This window comes from Lottia gigantea (assembly GCF_000327385.1).
Source record: "Lottia gigantea unplaced genomic scaffold LOTGIsca_122, whole genome shotgun sequence".
NCBI classification, from domain to species: Eukaryota; Metazoa; Mollusca; class Gastropoda; family Lottiidae; genus Lottia; species Lottia gigantea.
In genome coordinates, this window is record NW_008707266.1 from 254,989 (window position 1) to 275,419 (window position 20,431).

At 32.9% G+C, this 20,431-nt stretch overlaps 1 protein-coding gene across 1 annotated transcript; it reads right to left on the reverse strand.

Moving 5' to 3' along the window:
- Positions 1-328: 328 nt before the first annotated feature.
- LOTGIDRAFT_138166 (hypothetical protein) lies at positions 329-769 on the reverse strand (the record flags this gene model as incomplete). The annotated part of the gene is made up of 1 exon (XM_009048469.1): positions 329-769. A coding segment is annotated over one exon (441 nt), but the record flags the coding sequence as incomplete, so codon positions are not given.
- Between the last annotated feature and the right edge of the window lie 19,662 nt (positions 770-20,431).

A 20,431-nucleotide genomic window follows, 5' to 3' on the forward strand; every position in this document is an offset into this window, starting at 1 on the left:
AAATATATATCTAAACAAAACAAAATTGAACACACAATGCGTCTAAATCAAATGTGGCGCGTGTTTACAAAAAGCAAATATGTGATTTAAAATTTTAAAACCCAGTTCTCACCCAAGTGTTTAAAAAGCAACAATACTGTCCAAGTAGTTTTGAACTTAAAATGTTATACCCTATAGTATCAGGTCAATTGCTTTTCGAATCAGGTGAGGACCAAGCTTTTAAAGAACACTGTTTTTTCCGAACATTTTGTGGTAATCTATGTCTTGAAGTCCGCTAACGGTATGGTACAGATAAATGCAATTAACGAACCCTTTCTAAAAGTCCAATTTAAACACTTCGTTCGTTGACTAAGAATCCAGAAAAGGTTGTGTAGAAACCATGAACATGTGTGCCACCTTGGTACAAAAGTCGAATCCATACGTTATCCCCAGATTGTAGGTTGACGACCACACCATTGCTACCAGAACCATGTGCATCATGAGCACCAGAATACATTCTTCCAACTTCTTTATCGTTAACTATTACTGCTGTTTCTACCTTGGTGTTGTAACCAGAAAGTATGGTTGAAAAGAGGAAGTATGTACCTGTTACTGGTACGGTGAATTTACCATTCTCAGAATTATAACCATCACCATTATTGGTAACCACTGTATCAAATATAACCGTATCCAAGGGTTGTAATTCTCGGTTATAACTCAGTTTAGCAGAGAAAGATACTTGTGGTGTTATATCGGCTTGTAAAGGTGTCGAGGCAACTGAAAAGAGAACAAAGAAAAACTTTGCAGGGTATATGAATAAGTCGAAAGGTGGACTCTAGTATCTCATCTCGAAAAATGGATGATTCCAGCCAATCAGTTCTGCGAGGTGATCTTTTACCCTTAAAGTAGAATTGATGATATTGGCAGCAACTACCATGAACGACTATACCCAGTGATTGATCAGATTTTCTCGATGTATGCAGTTTCTAACAATAGTTTAAATTCAGTTTTATGTAATAGTTGACGTTTAAGGAATCATCTATCATTGACGATAGGAACATGACCTGTGAATAGGTAAAAAAAAATAAGTGTGTATGGTGATCTCTTCAATTTAAAAATTGACGTTATATATGAATTGTAATAAAGTCTAACAGACGCTTGAATAGGACGACATATTTACAGTAGGAAATGTTCCCTTTTAAGAAAAGACTTCAAATGTATGTTTAAAAGAAGAACGAAGTATTGTTCTAGTCAACATATCGCCATGTTTTAGCTTCCGAAAGAACCTCTCCAATCAATTGTTTCGACGAAATCATATTTTTTATGAACAATAAGTGTGTCTGCATTTACAAAAAAGGCTATTCATATACTGTTACATACAATAAGAATCAAGCTTGAAAATTTGAATAACTGAATTAAAAAAATTATTTGCACTTGCAACGTAATGTTGTGTGTTATGTCAGAAAATAAGCCTACTCTTTACTACTTTAAATTAACACGGGACGTTTATCAAGATCTCCGACCTGCATCATCCTGGTGGATACGGGGTTAAAAATGTGGAGATGCTGCCTCGACCTGTGCATTTCTACTAAGTTAACTACCATGTAAATAAACTAAGAAAGTAAGTGTAAATTGATCGAGGTGTTGATTTATTCAAAATATTATATCTTCATATTGATTCTATATGATCAATAATCTATCAAAAGTGCTTAATGGTTAACAGCGTAATTTGTAAAATTACATTTTAGTGCAAGCTGCTTAAAGTTGTATTGAAAAATCTTTTATCAGCCTAAGGTGTTGAGAAACATATTAAATCAGATAGTCTCTTCCCAATCTCGTCTTTATCGACTAATGTTCCTCAGGGCAGTTTGAAAGATACCAAACAAACATTATTAACTATGTAGAAAAGTTAATAAACCAAAACGCAAATTGTCAAAGTGTTTCCTCAGGTGATCATGTCTTGCAGTGCCTATTTCTTGGTTGGCGGTCTAACATTCACTAGGTTATCAACTAAACTCATCCACACAGTGGCATCATGTAATTTAGATAGGTGACCAAGCCCTCGTTCTTAAATGTGATATACCGATGAAAGATGATATTAGTTATGTTTTTTTAATTACACGTCAATGTTTTTTGTTCACCTTCAATTAATTTAAAAAAAAAACAAAGCCATTGAAAATACTTTTGTGTAAGCATAAAAGCAAACGCAGACTAATCTGGTTTATTTTTAGTTGAATGGCCACGTGCGGGTATACTTCAAATCGCAATTCCAATAAGTTATATATGAATTGCAAAACTAATCTTTTTCCGGCTTGGTTCCTAATATTTTTTTTAAAATGTTGTCTAGACTTCAGTACAAGATTATATTTCACGACACCAAGAAAACTTGCATTTTCTTTAATTCTACCGACCGTGTCATTACCTAATGATTGGGTTGAGGCATATAATATATATATATAACAGTATATCGTTATTCACGCCACTACAGTTATTTGTAGTTTGGATGTTTTTCATTGTATAGTCGTTCATAAAAGTGGGGTGAAAATGTTGCCCAATGGTCAAAAAGGAAGAAGCAATAAAAGAACGCAAAATGAACACTTTTGATGTTCGCACAATTGATGTCTATTTCAGAAAATTTTGTAACTTCTTGTAAAGTATATCTACCTCGTTTTACTTTGACTTTGGTATCATTACGTAATGCATGCACAATTGATCTCAATGCATACATCTCAGAAACATAAGTCTCCATAGTCGACTTCAGTTCCATCCTGGCAGCAGTTTCAGCCTGTAGATCTTTCTTGAGGGTATTAATTTGATTGGAACAGGAGCAGTTGTTGGTGCCAGCTACCCACGTATTATACCTGGTAGGTGTTGGTCCTGCTGCGTATGTCATCCCGACCATAAAACACAATATTAGAATTTGAACATCCATTTCAATTCAGAGTTTATATTATCCAATACTTTGAAAGAGTCCTTTACCACCTAACTGGTCTTGTTCAATTGTTTAAATCCTTAACAAAAGGTCAAAATCTGACTTTTATACACAGGTCGAGAGGGGAACAAACATTGGCTCAAACCGTTTCTTTCCAAACAAGGTTTGAAGTCAATAGTAAGTCAATAATGTATGTCGTAAAAATAAACAGATCAGAACGCAAGGTATCGTTACATCCAACAAACAACCGAGCCAACAACCAAAAAATATACATCATCACTTGTTCCTAATGAATAAGTCAATATTTATTTCCGATGTATTCTTTTTGTCTCTGTGTTTGAGGGATTTTCACTACAAAACGAGTGATAGTTGGCAAGCTTAGCATCCAATGTGTAACATTTGTAAAACGCTTGTGTTCTCTGGCTGTAAAGATATGGGGTTTATATTGGTTACAGATGTTTCTAAAATTGAATTTGTCGACTAATAAGATGTATGGATGTTTGGGGTAATTCAAATTGTCACATCATATGTCTAGAAGTTTTTAAGTGACACAAGATTGATAAAAGTGGACTCATTTTATTGGCGATTCACAGCAACTCATCTCATCTCAATGGCCGAAATTGGTTACTACCTATAACCTGCGAGAAAATGGATGGTTGGTCTAGGGTCGGGTAACATCTGAAAGTGTGGAACATTTTTCCAGTCTTAAAGGTGTACTCATTTAAACTAGTCTTTTGAAACATCTTATATGGTGACGTTCACATCGAAATCGAACGACTACTAACAACCATCTACGATCATTTGGAAGATGTAATTTGTATTCGAAAGTAGTAAGGCATAAGCATCGGGTGAAAGTAATATTTTTCTACTACATCCACCGATTGATCTTATGCTCCCAGCTGTGCTAGTTGCGGACAATGACAATCAAGTGGCGCCCAGATTTTGCATTTCGCAAACTCGACCGAAGATTCCTGGTATTTGCTTTGCTATGTTATTTCAGGCAGAAACGTCAACAAATAAGAAAATAGGAGAATGCCTTCCTACGAGAACAAAGACATATACTCATCATTCATACCTTTAAATCGATGCGCATAAGAAAAGATGAGTTTCCGATATTAATTCCGGTTTGAACTATATACTTCTTCAATTCTTTGTTACTATCTATCGATTGGTGTGACTATTTTGAAATTGTGGATATGATAATTAAGCTTTTATTTAACCCATAGATGGCTTAACTAGTCATTAAAAACGTTACTTCATGGTGCATTTTTCCTGGATTTCGTGGAACCAATGGGTACTACATATTTCATATCTCGACTATAATCAAGTCTTTATTGCAGAGATTCTTCAAACCACAAGTCAGCCGTCTTTACTACAATAAAACGAAAGTGGCAGAATTGTTCTTTATTGGTTTGTTTGGGATCTGCTGAGGTTATCTACAGAAGTTTTGTTTGGTTTATGGGTATATATCTGAATTTCCTTCATAGGCAAACACGAGTGAGAAGATACGTACTATAAATTCCGTATCTTTTGAATATAATATACGAGTGAATCTTTCAATAAGACCGTGGGAGATGTGGACAAATAAAGAAGACTGTTTCCCCGAAGCATTAAACTTTATCATAATTGGCATTAATTGTGGTATTCCAATTTGTAATGAATTTTATTTGTCGATATTGTACTGGTATACTTAAGCTTTAATTGTTGCAAATTGAAAGGCGTGATTTTGGTCAGAAAAGCTCTTCACAATTCCTTACAAGAATGAATACCGTACATGATAATTTTACTAGACATGGCTTGAAGCGCTTTTTATCTTTATTCACGACAAAAATGTAATTTCCTTCCATTTGTTATTATTGCAATTAGGCCTCAGATGATGACAAGATTATCGAAGTCCGAATTCATGGCGCCTTTCATAAAAATTAATATATATGTGTACCAAATTGGACACAGTTATAACATTTCTTGGTTATTTGAACCTGGCACATACTGCCCTTTTAAAAGGAGTACTAACTTCATCTTTGTGCCCACAATAGTCACATTTGATTTAATTTTAATTCATAGCGCATGATTCTATTTTTTATTTTATTATTTTAACGCCTACTTCGAATTCTGTGTTTTATTAATAAAGGATTGATGTGGAATGTTGATTGTGATAAGTCTGGCTGATTGTTTTGAAAAGAAAGCTTCTAACTCTTAACATAAAAGAGGTTAATCAGACGACAAGGAAATACCAAAAAATCATAAGATAATAACTGACATTGTTTAAGAGAAATACAATGACATAGAAACCTGACGTCACATTTGATTTACCTTGAAATACAATTTTTGTTAACCTATTAGCTAATTTATCGACCCTCTTTTTTGTATCTTATTGGGCGAGCTGATGAAGATATGTACTCTAAGAGTGATGTTTATTTGCAGTCTTTTTTTATTTCGATTTCCAATTTGTCAATATATCAATGATGATCCACATCAAATCATGGCATTTAGAGCTTTGAATATTCTTCAGAGGAAAGAATGTTGAAAAACGTTGTTTGCTTTGTTTCATCGAAAAAATGATGTTTTGATATTATTATTCCATCCGACCCAGCTGTGGATAATCCAGGAAATATCAAGGACCCGTAAGGAAAACAGCCTCTGTAACCTAAGTTGTTATCCTTGTAAAAACATGATTGTGTCGTTCCTTTCTTTTAGTACATCATGGTATTTTGGCAAACGTTCACTACTAACAATTTTTCAATTCAGAGAAAACAGAAGGAGGGGATTAAGCATCAAACGCTTTTTTAATTCCTCTGAATATTTGTAAATATCCCCAAGTACGAGTAAAACCTGTGAATGTTTTGAAGACGGGAATGGTCGTCCAGGATTACCGACTTGGCTGAATACTGTTTCAACAATCGATACTGAAACACGTATTTAATATTAGTTTAAAGTTTTCGCCAATATTGACCGTTAACAAACTGGCAGAAAAGTATAACACCAGTTTTCAAAAAACTAGTGAAGATAAGGAGATAATTGTAAAAGTTAATGTATCTTAATAAAAGTTGTCAAGCTATAATAATGAGGATACATTAGCCTACATTAAGGTAGCTATCTTAAGCTGACAAAGTCAATGAGGTGGTATGAAATTAATCCATTAGAAAAATTTTAATAACTTTACAGCGTTGTAAACAAAAAGTTCACAGTAATTCATTTATATGTAAAACGACCCTGAAGGATATGGTGAATATTTTCTATTGCGGCGTGTTGCCAATTATGCCGCGATACGATACGTATCCCGATACAAGGGTAACGATGCGAAAGGTTTTGCGATTTGGTGTACTGGGATAAAATTTAGCACTAATTTATAACTTTATAACTGTGATATTTGTTATAGTTGATGAGAGTGGTTAACGTCTATTAAATACTTTCCAGCAATTTCAATCAATTCAGGTTGTGATTCCATTCGCCAACTAGAATTAGAGGTATCGTCTTATCGTGGCACGTCGTATCGCTATACATCGATTCCTCGGCATATCGTGTCAGCACTAGTATTGTCCGTATCCGAGATCCATCCAATGTCACTGTACCCTCTTCATTTCATCATACTCGTTTTTGATAAGCATGCTCTTAACATATTCTTTTAATTAAATTTCAATTAATCTGCCATATAAATCACAACTTAATTATACTGCTCGTGTAGTCAATAAAGATCTTGTAAATTATATTAGATCACGTAATTAATAACTGTTATGGCAATGAACTACCATGTTTACTCCTGGTAACATAAACATATCAAATTTTGTATGCACTAATCATAAATAATCCATACATCATAGAGACTTAGAGACTCATAGAAATTACTTATAAAAACTAAATAAATTCCACTGAAATCAACGGCTAGCGAAGTGTCACTTTCAATAGGAACGAGTCATATTTTTATTTTATTATACCAGTTGATAGACATAAATATAAACACTATTAAGAATAGAAATCCTATTTTGGTTGACAAGCAATTGAAAGAATAAAGAAACCGATGGCGTCAAAGGCCAAATACACTAACTTTACCAGGCAGACATTTTTATGTAATAAGCAATATATTCATATAAATGGTTGATGATTAATGGAGGTAATCATTTTTCAAAGCTTTCAAATGTATCTAAAAAATACCACAATCATCACGATATACTTATGTTACAATAATAAAATATTTTCACTGTTAAAGTAGGGCTCAATACATCAATTGTGGAGCAATATAGAAATATTAAAATAAAATCTAACAAATCATATTACAAAAGGATATTACAACCATATGCAAAAATATCACAAACATGAAAATATTACCGAACTCTCAAAGCACATTTGGCAACTTTAACTGAAAAATAATAATAATGGTCCATCGATAGCTGAGCTAAAGCCTTCACAAATGATCAATAATGCCCCCAAGAACACGCCTTTAAACAAACATTCCGAACTCGTCTCGTAAACATGGGAATAAGTTATACTTGTCCACCTTCAGTAGGGTCGCAAGCTGAATTATATCAGTATTAAATTGCCTAACAAAAAAAAGGGAAAAGGGCGATAACTTTCTAATAGTTGCGTTACCTTCATATAAAGAGAGCACGTATGATTTTTATTCACATAATCGATGAACACGAAATGATCTGCAGCATTTGCAATGTTTGCGGACAATGAGTTGTACTTTTCTCTCAGTGGCCATAAAGCGCTTATTAAATGTTTAAACAAGCATGACACTTAAAAATGATTATCAACCTACGACATCAACAATGAAAAGGAAGCTATTTAAGTGATCCAAGGTTCTTGAAATCTAATAACGTTTATATTATGCTGATTACTGCAATATTGTTATCTTTATCTCAATATAGCGTAACCATTGTGATAAAACTCAAAACTGGCAATGTTTATTTTTTAAACAAAGACGATCACAGACTAAAATTCGATACTTAAAACTACATAAAAAACAATTTTATATTTTCTTGTATGAAAAAATAAGAGACTTTTCAGTGAATTATAGGCAATAGCATCGACAGAATCCACTGGATTCTTCTCCCTTTACACATTAAAAGCATCGCGATTAAAGACACCAATAAGAGAATCCAGACTACTCTGGTTTTCTAAAGAAAGCTATAGAATATTGGATTACCTCCCTTGAAATATAAAAATCGATTTTCTACAAGTAGCTTGTAATTCGGTTATCTACTTTAATGGTAAATTACTGACTGAAAGGCCTGTCGTTCAAATGCAAATAGAAGTTTTTAAAACTAATAATATTTAATTTATTCTTATTTACAGTTCAAGTAGGTGTGCAAAATTCAAGTCTCAATATCTGAGGTAGTTTACAAGGATTTCATTATAAACAATAATTCAAATGCAGGCCAAATTTACGTTTATAAGGCGCCTTTATTTCATAATGCACCCACAATTGTACAATTAGTGGGGTCCAACTAAAAAACACAAACAATCACCGCTAATGGTAAACAAAACGCAAACAATATGTAAGTATGCGAATTGCAATTGTAGATAATATCGAAGATTTCTTGGCTTAATTTCGAAACACTGTATTGCATCTCGCCTATGTGCGAATGAGAATCAGGTGGTCAGAGCGTACGAGCGTATAACAGACAAAGGTATATATATATACTAGAAATAATAGTTGTAGTTAATTACATAATTTCCCACTCTCATGTCTGGACATTAAATTAGTTTAAATATAATCGTCTGGTTTCTTGTTGAAATTTACGAGCAGACGTCATTTTATTGGAGTTGCTATCAATTTCACGTCTGGACTGTGTCAACCTCTACAGGTACCTAAAATACGGTTAACTAGATACTAATTTCACTTAAATTTCAAAGTTGAGAAGAATTCTTTGACTACATTAGAGTCTTACTAAATATTTATAGACGGAGAGCCAGTCACTGTTTCACTCAATCGATCCTGGAATCTAAATATCAAACGATAGATAGACACACTTTTAGGTAGCAGATCTTAGCGATGGAACCTAATACAGGATACAGTGAAAATCTGCGGAGTTACTTCACAATTCACACCAAAGAGAAGCCTTCTATCCTGGAAAGCAGAAAACTACACGTTCCATGCAAATAAAGGGTCCGAGAATGATGAAGCAAAGCTATGGATATGTACATAATCGTAATGTAATTGATGGCACCGATTTTGTCTGTGGTTATCGTGCTTATTCTTGAAGTAAACGTGTTCGCAAGATGAGTTTGCACTGCTGTATTTATATGTGAAAATATGTGTATCTTTGGTTTCGCACACTGGTTATAGTTCGTTATTATGTAGGTTATCGTTATGCAAGCTTACAATAATATTTTATAAGGAAAGAGATTCTGTAATATATGTTGTATAAGGCTGGCATGACTTATAAATTTTGATGACATGCCGTCAACCGGAAGTAACAAACTGCTTAAATTCTCGATGCTAATTAGGGCCATTACTTTATAATACTCCGAAACGAAACTATTTAATTTTACGATCAATTGGTGACAGCAACATTCTGGATTTGTAAATATGTTGTTCGTTGCCTTCGGTTTCAGCATAATATTAATCTGGCCCTTATTCTTCCAAATTCAATCATTTCTGTCTGCTCCATTAAAATATGCAATCCAAATTAATAGGCATAATACCGCATTATTTACTTCCGGTTAGTTTGATTGGTAACTTGTAATATCAAACCCATAGAGATGCTTATCGTCGTTTATATCATCAAATGCAACCTGGCCATAGATTGCATTGGTGGTCGCTGAGACTTCATTGAACAGCATAAAATAGAGAAAATTACCTTCAATGAATAGTCTACGGTCGTTAAATTATTAGGTTTAAATATGAAGGAAATAAAGCCACTTAGAAAAACGATGAAATGAAATCGGCAAGTTTTAATGTGATTTAATTATGTTATTTTCCTCGCTAATCAGTCGCTAAATACACCTTATTACTAAATTATAACTGTCCCAACAACTCGATTCAATTACACTAAACATCAATTATCTTCATCGATTTTCCCCCTATTTCCTAGTCTTTATCTCAAATCATATTCCCCTATTTTCTACAAAGAATTTTTATTAATATAAATTATCAATTTGTAATTCCGGCATTATTTCTAAAGTTCTAAAACATTTAATGAACTTACTTTTTTCATAATGAGTAGTCTATGTTCATATCAAAAAGTACAATTCAAGGGAAATAACTAGAAGCTATCAATTATTTGGAAGAGCTGTGCACGCAATGTATCAACGGCGCTACATAATCTGATGAGACACGACAGAACGCTGGAAGGCATTGCGTGAGCTCTTCTATTTATTCCTTAATTTGGTCAATTTAAGGTTTTATCGAATAGTAATGATTATTTAAGAATGACAATTAAAAGCTATCTTCGACATTGGGTGTTTTGTTCTCGATAAACGGGGCCCATTATAGATAATAGAATTGAGTCTGGCACGCAACCGTCTTAGCGATTCTCCATCAGTCGCCGAATAAACTAGTAATTTTGTGCCTTCACTTGGAGTTTAGAATCGTTTGTAATGCGGTTATATTTATTTTATGAATTAAATTGTCGTAGAAAAGTCCAAGTATTATCATTAAGTTAGCGAATTAAATTTGATGAATTGGTTGTGATAGGGACAGTCAATTTACAAGATATTCAAATTCACTCCACATTTAATCCATCAAATGTGAGTGTATTATTAGGCATATTAAGTTATTATTTATCAATGATTTATTTCAGGTCTGATGGCACTTTAATTCGGAATAAAATGAACTAATGTGCTCTTTACAGCTTACAAATAATAATATTACCCATAGCTTTTAGGACAAAGTAATATATCAAACCGAAAATACATGATTAAATATCATTAAGCCATTAAGAATTGGTAAATAGTTTCTGTAGGGGAATGCCATCACTTTCTAAAGTTTGCTTCCACACATTAGCTTTCAATTTACCAGATCGATGGCATAAAAATACGAAATCGGTTTATAAGTTTAATTGTATTTTGGTTATGTGGTAATTTAAGATTGAAAACACACATAAAGTTCTTAATATAATTTGTAGTGGATGTCTACTAATCCAAAAAATACAAAGTATGGCAAAATCGTGAGTAAGTTGTATTCCTTCAACTAGAAGTACCCGTCACCACTCTTATCAACATCGTGAGATACAATCATAATTATGACCGTTGCTTATCCGGAGGTTTTTTTTTCAATTCGGCATTTCCCTTTATATCCTGAAGGTCGAAGAGCTGTCATAGAAACAGCACCAAAATTCTTTCATGGGTTTAAAGTCTCACTAAAATTGGATGTGAAACTCAGATTCATTCCAATGGATCATCTATGAACGCTTGTCTGGAAAAACGTCACACAAGAATGTAAACTTAAATGTATATTTCAGATTTTGTTCGGTCTTTTTTATAAACCTTCTATATTAATGAGCACCATCATGACATTGAAAGAGACGTGGTGCAGCCAAAGTTAGTTTATCTTTTTCAAGCTCAATTTCAAAAATCTATGTTGCAATCGGTTCCATTCTTAACAATGTCTTGTTCTTGCACTTATTTTTCAAAAATCGGTTGAGATGTTCAAGACACTGGTATTGCCTTTTGCTTTAGTTTAGAGAATTGACACTTGACTAACGTGTTTCTTTTGCATCACAAGCACAGATAACTATAGTAGTGTCCTAGGCCAACGTTGGATGCATTGCTAATCGACAGGGGATATATTAATTTTGAAAAGGATTAACACAACGTCTTTGGTCTGTTTTCAGCAGTGATCCCTTTTGTTTCAGTTGCGACATCAAAAGTTTAATCTAACTATGAGATAAATCAACAGATATTGGCTATTCATATGTCATATTTGGTCAACCAGGTCGAACCATCATCCAGGTGATTGGCACCTTCAACGCTTCTTCCGATTGACTTGCATTGAATTCCGTAAGGAGAATTAAATTTTTAGTTTCCACCAAATAATTGATATTTCTGATTGTTTGTTTTCAATTGTCAGTGTAAACATTTAATGCGCTATAAAAGTTAATGTCTATAATCCTGATTTACTGAAGATCGTGAGAAAGTCGTTCACTGAACGTAATTGCCGGAAATTATCAAAAATAGCCTCTAGCCTAAGTTGACGCGAGACGATACGAAATTAAGTATCGTATCCTAAGGTCCAGCCATTAGAAATGAGCAGGTAGCAATGAGGAAGATAAATACTCGTCAGACACCCCATGGCTTAGTTTTTGTTGAAATAATTATCTGGTCAAGGATCACGTCACTGACAATAAGTGTTAAAGAACGACATAATAGATAATAGTTTTATGAGCCTTAACCGTTCGTTAAATCCGCCATATTGGATTTTGATGATGTAGAGGCAATAGCCTGAAGGATGCAAGGTATTACAATACAGATACATGTTTATCTGACACTTTCTGCATTAAAACAAAGATATAATTATTGTAATATGAACGACAGACATTTTTACGATATGTTTAATAGTTTTTATGGACCTAGAGGGCGTGACGGTCGTTATCGATCTCCTCACATCAATGAATTAATATGGTATTCTGACTTTCACTGAAGGTGTAATGACGAAGTTTGAATGGCCGATCTGTGTACATTATATAATGATATCATTGTATCTTGTACGAGATATTGTTATCAGCAATTAATTTTGATTGATAAATTAATGGGTTACCTCCCATGATTAAATTGAATTTCTAAGTTTATTCTCTATTCAGTTTTTGGCATTTTAATCTGGTTCATTGAAAATCGTTTCAGTTACAACATGTAGGATTAAAGTTTTAACCTTACAAATAGAATAATTGATGGGCATCAGATTTCAATGCACCAGACTTGGTCCCAAATGAAACTTTACAATTGAAGTATTGGTTTACGGCTGTAGATGTTGAATGTATTTTTGTATCTGACAAGAAAAATCTATTACGTACAATTGGCTTCTAGATGGGTGCCAAATCGACTAAAGAATTTAAATTTTCACTTCTTTCCATACTTACGTAAAATGTTGAAATACCTAACAACCAAGAGAGTAACCGTTGGTGATCAGTATTTCATTGATCATGTTTGATGCCACTGTGCTAATAATATACTTCACAAGAAGACTGTCTTAAATAATCTGAACCAAAGTCAGTTTTAAATCCATAAACATTAAGAAGTATCATCAATAACTATACCAGTGCTAAGGAACACCAAGCCATCATTTCAACTGGTTAATTATTAACGTGAAAGTTTCATATTTCATTTCATATTTATGCACAAACAATAGGTCGATAAAAGACTTACATCTATAAGTGACATTCTCAAACAGTTTACAGGTTAATGCAAATTCAAAACATCCCCGGAACCCTTCAATTTATTTTGGACTGCATGTCATTAAATCTCACATTGGTAAGTACTTGTATTGTAAATGGATGAGTTGAAAATTGAACAAATTGGATGTATATCAACACACAATGTATAGGCTAATAGTCTGAAGTCTTTACAAATTGATGAAGGGACAAAGACTAGGGCGGATCACATCAGTCACAGGGCGTTTCAAGTCCTTTATATACAGTGCTTTATAATTGCTTTCACACGAGGTAAAAAACAATATATACTTTAGAAGAGAACTTCAAGGCGCCACCGCATGTCTTGCTTCAAGCATATCCTTTACAAACAAACTGATAAAGTAGATATACTTTGACATTAAATCAAGGGTCAAATACACAGTTTAGTTTGCAATTTACCATTAAAGGTAATCCAAAGGGGACCCTAAATCACAAGGTTGTTAAAATAAGGGTTTGGTCGAATTGTTGCTTTTTCTAGCTGATTCTCATTCAAAGTTTTGACTTCGCACTGGACAAGTCAAAGTTTGTGAGGTCAGAAAATGAAGTGCATTGTCTATCCGGTTCTGGCTAAATTTAGAACATGTTATTAACATACGGAATCTTAAGCCTTGTACCCAACGGATTTTTACAAACGTAGGCAAGTGTAAAATGTGTAGGCCCGACATGTCAGAAAGACCAAAGTTAGGACCCATGTCTCCTATTCATATCATCTAAAACTATTCAAATTCACAATGCTCCTAACTTTGCAACTTTCACTTTAATCAACGTAACGAAAAATTAACATTATTTGGTCTGAATGGAGAAGAGAATATACGTGTTTTTAGGCTGTAGAAAACGGAAGTTTCAGATCAATTCCAATCACTCAAAAGATATACCACTCTTAACTGCAGTATTTAAGTAAAGCGATTAAAAACATTCTGAAGAAGCTAATTCGGCGCTTTTTCGATTTCCAAATAATTAAAGGGGTAGTGTTAAATCTTCTTAAGCTCTATTCACCAGACTCCTCAACACAATATTATTTGTTTTTGAAAAGTATCATTTGAAAGAAAAATAGCAAAGAACATTTCTTACGTTTAACGACATTAGCATGAAAGATACAGTACTATCTTTATTTTAAATTGTATTTTAAAAACTTCATTTAAATGTCAATTTTATAAAATATTATTATTGTGGCACTGATAGCATATCTTAATAATATTCTCATAACGCTTATCGCAGATCGTCTTTTTTCGAGTTGAATGTTAAGTGTGTTGAAACACCACAGCAGGTTATTAATAACCAAGGTTTGGGAATAATTAAAATACCCATTAAGATGTAAATTAGTTCAAGACAGGTGTATTATTAATATCATAATTAGCAGATAACCAACTTTTAAGTTTTTCTCTCTTATGCTATTCGCTTCGTCTAATTATATTTGAAGTGACTCGTTATTTTTCGTCTGGGGAAACTGAAATACTAATGATGTTCTGAAAATGGGTTAAGTTTTCTTTTAAAAAGGCGCAAAATATCAAAATTGTTAACACATTGCATAACTGTATACAGGCTAACTCACAGCAAATATTTTACTATAAGCTTTAAACTCTGGAGTCTAAGTCCTAAGACGTCGATGATTTTGAGGAGCAATGGTGTATGGTACTTAGCTGGAGTACTGGAATTGGTCGGTCCTAAGAGTTTTTTCAAGGGGGTTTTAAGAAAATTTAGATGAACTAGCCTCTCTAAAGTATTAGATGCCATAGAATGACAAAGCAAAGGTTACAGTCAAATGAGATGTTATTTGCAAGGATTAATTCAGGAAACGACTGTAGAAAATTACACTTTGTCTTCCCAAATGATTTTAAATTACATGTGAACAGAATGACAAGATGCTTATTGACGACGATGAGAAAAAGGTTATAATAAATGAGTTTAGTTAGATTTGTTAACTATTGAAGAATTCAACCCCGATCCGCCCGCTGCTTCGAATCTCCCATTATCTCATTTCATTCATGAAGCAATAAATTTTCAATTTTCAACAAACGAGTCTGCTAATCTACCTAGTTATTTCAATAAATTTGTTCCAATTCAATCCCATATATTTACGTTTGGGCCTCGTGCAGTGGCCATCAAATAAACAAAAGCTTCTTTAAACACGCAGCATGAAACGCGCTCATTTTGTCACAAAGACAGGAGTAGTAACACAATTTGAAAAAAGCAGAACCTTTGTAAAAAAGGCTTCATGAAAATTTACATGCAATCGATGTTCTGCTACTCTTTTGTTATTCAGTGGAATATTGAAATAAAGAGAAATACCACACTTCCTTTAATTCGGGCAAATTAATCATATTATCCAATCAGCGACGAGAAACTATTTATCTTCTGAGTAACTTCCGATTGCAAAATTAAGCTTAATCCTGAATAAGGAAATTTGGTCTTATTTTTTGAATGATTACGAAATTGTGATTGGTTATTTGATTGAATATTTTCTCAATTTTTTATGTGTGCATACTGTAATATTACTTAATAGGAATCTAAGGGAACCGCTACACGTTCTGTTTTAATCGACATTGTCATTAATGTTTAAAAAAGTTTTTCGTTTGATCCGACTGGAGTAATATTAAGGTACCGGTATTTTTCGATTCGAGTTTTTGACTATGGCCCAAACATTTAAGAGAGTAAACATTTTAGATACTAAAAGGCTTAAGGGTAGAAGAAGGTACATTGCTCAGATGAGATTGAAAGAAAAATTTCATGTATATCCATGGTATCCACAACTGCAAAACTGAACAGACAAGACAAACATGGTTGCTCCATGGGAAAAGACAAGGTAAATTCAAAACTGTTTGCGTAGTGGGATCAGACAAGGTAAATTCAAAACTATCTGTGCCGTGAGATCAGACATGTTAAATTCCAAACTGTCTGCCTTATGGGGTCAGTCAAGGTAAATTCAATACTGTCTGCGCCTTGGGATCGGACAAGGTAAATTCAAAACTGTTTGCGCCTTGGGATCAGACAAGGTAAATACAATACTGTTTGCGCCTTGGGAAAAGACAAGGTAAATTCAAAACTGTTTGCATAGTGAGATCAGACAAGGTAAATTCAATACTGTCTGCGCCTTGGGATCAGACAAGGTAAATTCAAAACTGTTTGCGCCTTGGGATCAGACAAGGTAAATTCAAAACTGTTTGCGTTGTGGGATCAGACAAGGTAAATTCAAAACTGTTTGCGTAGTGGGATCAGACAAGGTAAATTCAAAACTGTTTGCGCAGTGGGATCAGACAAGGTAAATTCAAAACTGACTGCGCTATGGGAACAGTTAAGGCAAATTCAAAACTATCTGGCTAGTGGGATCAGACAAGGTAAATTCAATACTGATTGCGCCGTGAAATCAGACAAGGCAAATTCAAAACTATCTGGCTAGTGGGATCAGACAATGTATATTCAAAACTGACTGCGCAGCGGGATCAGACAAGGTGAATTCAAAACTGACTGCACCGTAGGATCAGACAAGGCGAATTCAAAACTATCTGCGCAGTGGGATCAGACAAGGTATATTCAAACCTAAATGCGCTATGGGATCAGACAAGGCAAATTCAAATCTGACTGCGCTGTGGAAATAAAGCTCTGGTAAGAGACAAGCAAGTTCAAATTATAGTGTGTACAGGGTATTAAGATGTGGTAAAATTACCAGGTAATATTCAAGACCACGTTATTAGTTTCCAAATTACCTTAACTATACTTTCATTGAAGACAATATCATAGTTAAAATTTCTTCATAAACTGTGCAATAAATCTCTATTTTGCTCTACTAAATTATTCAGTATTTTATCAATCTTTATTTATCACGGCCACTAAGCATTCATTATTCTTCGTAATCTTTCATAATTAAAACAATTTATTGATTTTTGGCGTAATTATCTCTCATAATGTTTGATTACAATTAAGTATAAAAATACATAAATCATTGTTACGAATCATAAAAAATGACGTTACAATAGAGACCAAATATTTATATCTTTACTAATTGAAAATAAATAATATTTTTTAGAGAAAAATAAAAGTTCTAATAACGATAAAATTCAAAAGAAATTATTAATTAGAAACTAGATTTAATAAGCCATTCAAAAAGAATAATGAAGATGGTAAATTAAATAAGGAATATACTTCGACATGAAAGAACTTCTCTTTCTGCAGACAGTTGATTTAAAAATCAGGTGATTCTGTATCAATGATAAAATCGGAGGAAATGCTATAAATACTTAATCTCAAATCTCATCTCCACATTCTGACGAGACAAGAACCCATAACACAATTCAATACCAAAAGGGTACCTAATTCACCAGTAAATATGTTCTGTGAACTTTGCAAATTCCGATTCTAATCGACTAATGCAAATACATGTATTGAATTTTTTATGTAAACAATATTTTGTTCAAAAAATAATAGTCAAATATATTGACTAATCGAATATACGAAAAGGATTAGGTAGGAAAGCCGGCTGCGGCCATATCTACTCTTGACTTCTCGCCCACGAGAAAGCACGGAAAAGAGCGAGAAAAAAACCACAAAGCAAAGGTAACTAAAGGCGAGGAAAAATAACAAAATCTTTTTACAGAGATTCATCTTGAGATTAATTCCATCTTTCTATAGAGATAACATATAGAGATTTATTCTATCTCTTTATAGAGATAACATAAAAAAATATTTCATCTTTCTATAGAGATAACATCTACAGATTTATTCTCTTAATATAGAGATAACATCTGGAGATTTATTCTTTCTTTTTATAGAGATAACATCTAGAGGTTTATTTTATCTCTTTATAGAGATAACATCTAGAGATTTATTTTATCTCTTTATAGAGATAACATCTACAGATTTATTCTCTTAATATAGAGATAACATCTAGAGGTTTATTCTGTCTCTTTATAGAGATAACATCTAGAGATCTATTCTCTTAATATAGAGATAACATCTACAGATTTATTCTCTTAATATAGAGATAATATCTAGAGATCTATTCTATTAATATAGAGATAATATCTAGAGATTTATTCTATCTCTTTATAGAAATAACATCTACAGATTTATTCTCTTAATATAGAGATAACATCTAGAGGTTTATTCTATCTCTTTATAGAGATAACGTCTTAAAATATATTTCATCTTTCTATAGAGATAACATCTACAGATTTATTTTATCATTTTATAGAGGTAACATCTTGGGGTTTATTCCATCTTTCTATAGAGATAGCATTTAGAGATATATTCTATCTTTCTATAGAGATAACATCTACAGATTTATTCTATCATTTTATAGAGGTAACATCTCGAGGTTTATTCCATCTTTCTATAGAGATAGCATCTAGAGATATATTCTATCTTTATATAGAGATAACATCTAGAGATTTATTCTATCTTTCTAGAGATAACTTCTAGATATTTTTTTTTTATTCCACCTTTCTAAAGAAATTTATTTCTACTTTCAATAGAAATAACATTTGGGGATATATTCTTTCGTACTATAGAGATAACATCTAGAGTGTTAACATAAACGTTTCTTTAGTGGTAAAATCTAGTGATTTTTTCTCTCTTTCTAAAATGTATGTACATTAAGTACATCGTGAAGAGAAAAATAATGTGAAACTTGGTGTTTTACCGATATATTTTGTACAGAGAAAACGTATTTCTGATGATATTTAAAATAGTGACTACAGAAGGTAGCAATAACTAACTTGTAACAACTGATATTGACTGACATATCCCAATTAAAGCCAATACATCAACTTTAAAATCTACTAAAATTGTTATACGATAGTAATTGCTCTTGACTTCTAACCTTCTTTCAAACTAAACCTTTCTTTTCTCAGTTTCCCTTTTCATAACCAGGCCCATTACCCACTTCTAATTGAATTACTGTGATCAAAGGGTTAACAATAGGGTATCAGTTCGCCCTGTTAATCTAACTTTGTTACGGTTCGTCTTGTTTAACCCTGGTGTTATACAGAATGGTCAATAGATAGCATTATCATCCCATCAACTTAAGAACTGTGTCCGAAATCAATGGACCAAATGTAATAATCTAATTCGGTTCAATGACGCATACAAAGCCGCCGAGTTGGCTGTGAAATGTTGAAGTTAGGTTACCAACGCTCATAATTTTGCAATTTGATGCAAGTTTTCATAATATTGTTACACCTTTTTCAACAAATCTGAAAATTCATCTATTGTTGTGAATGACTAGAACCCAATGCACATTAAAAGAAACTAATATATTAATCAAGTTAAACTAGCCAAAAGAGTTAGACCCTGTATTTCAAGAGCTTCTTTTCACAAATTATCCTAGGTTTTGACAATTCATTTAGCATACTGCTGCAACTAATTCCGTTTTTTAAAGCAGATCCCAATATTTGAGACTGACCAGCTATTTATATGGACTGTGAAATAAACCTCATAAAATAGAATGTAACAGATGAGCATCTTCATGTTGTGTTATTTTGATCTGGTATGCTCGATGTTAACAAGATAACAAATTACTTTACCACTGCAAAATTTCGAATTTAAACTGAATACATTTTAGATATGAACTGTATCATGGCCATATTCCAAAATGAGCAATAGAAAAGCATCATACTTCCGACAAATTTGATCTAAAGGTAAGGGCGATGAATTATACATGTACCGTAATAGAAATCTTCTGAAATGTCAACGGGAATATGGAATCGGTACCTTTGTGTCTCAGAAACTGTTAATTACAATGACAAACCAGAGAGCCTAGACTAAACAATACATAGGTAGATCACTTTCGGTAAAGTTATGATTATATAATATAATAATTGCTCAAGGGGGTCTAATAAACAGTAGATACAGCATATAACAAATTAGTGTCATATATTATGATATGACGATATAGATGTAATGGGATATTGATATACCCCTATCTATATCTTATTGACAAGTCTTCTGATAAATAAACAACTAATAATAACAATAATATGGGCTAATTAACATATAGCTCTTAGCTATTACAAATTAATAACATCTTTATCTCGGTAATTTCATCAGTTTCTATTGTAATAGAAATCTCAAACATTGTGTCAATTCTACAGATATTCTTATGCCAATTTTATCAATAATAGATATCATTTCTAAAAGAAGGGTGGAGGTGCGGTATTTACTCAAGCAGAATCTGAAA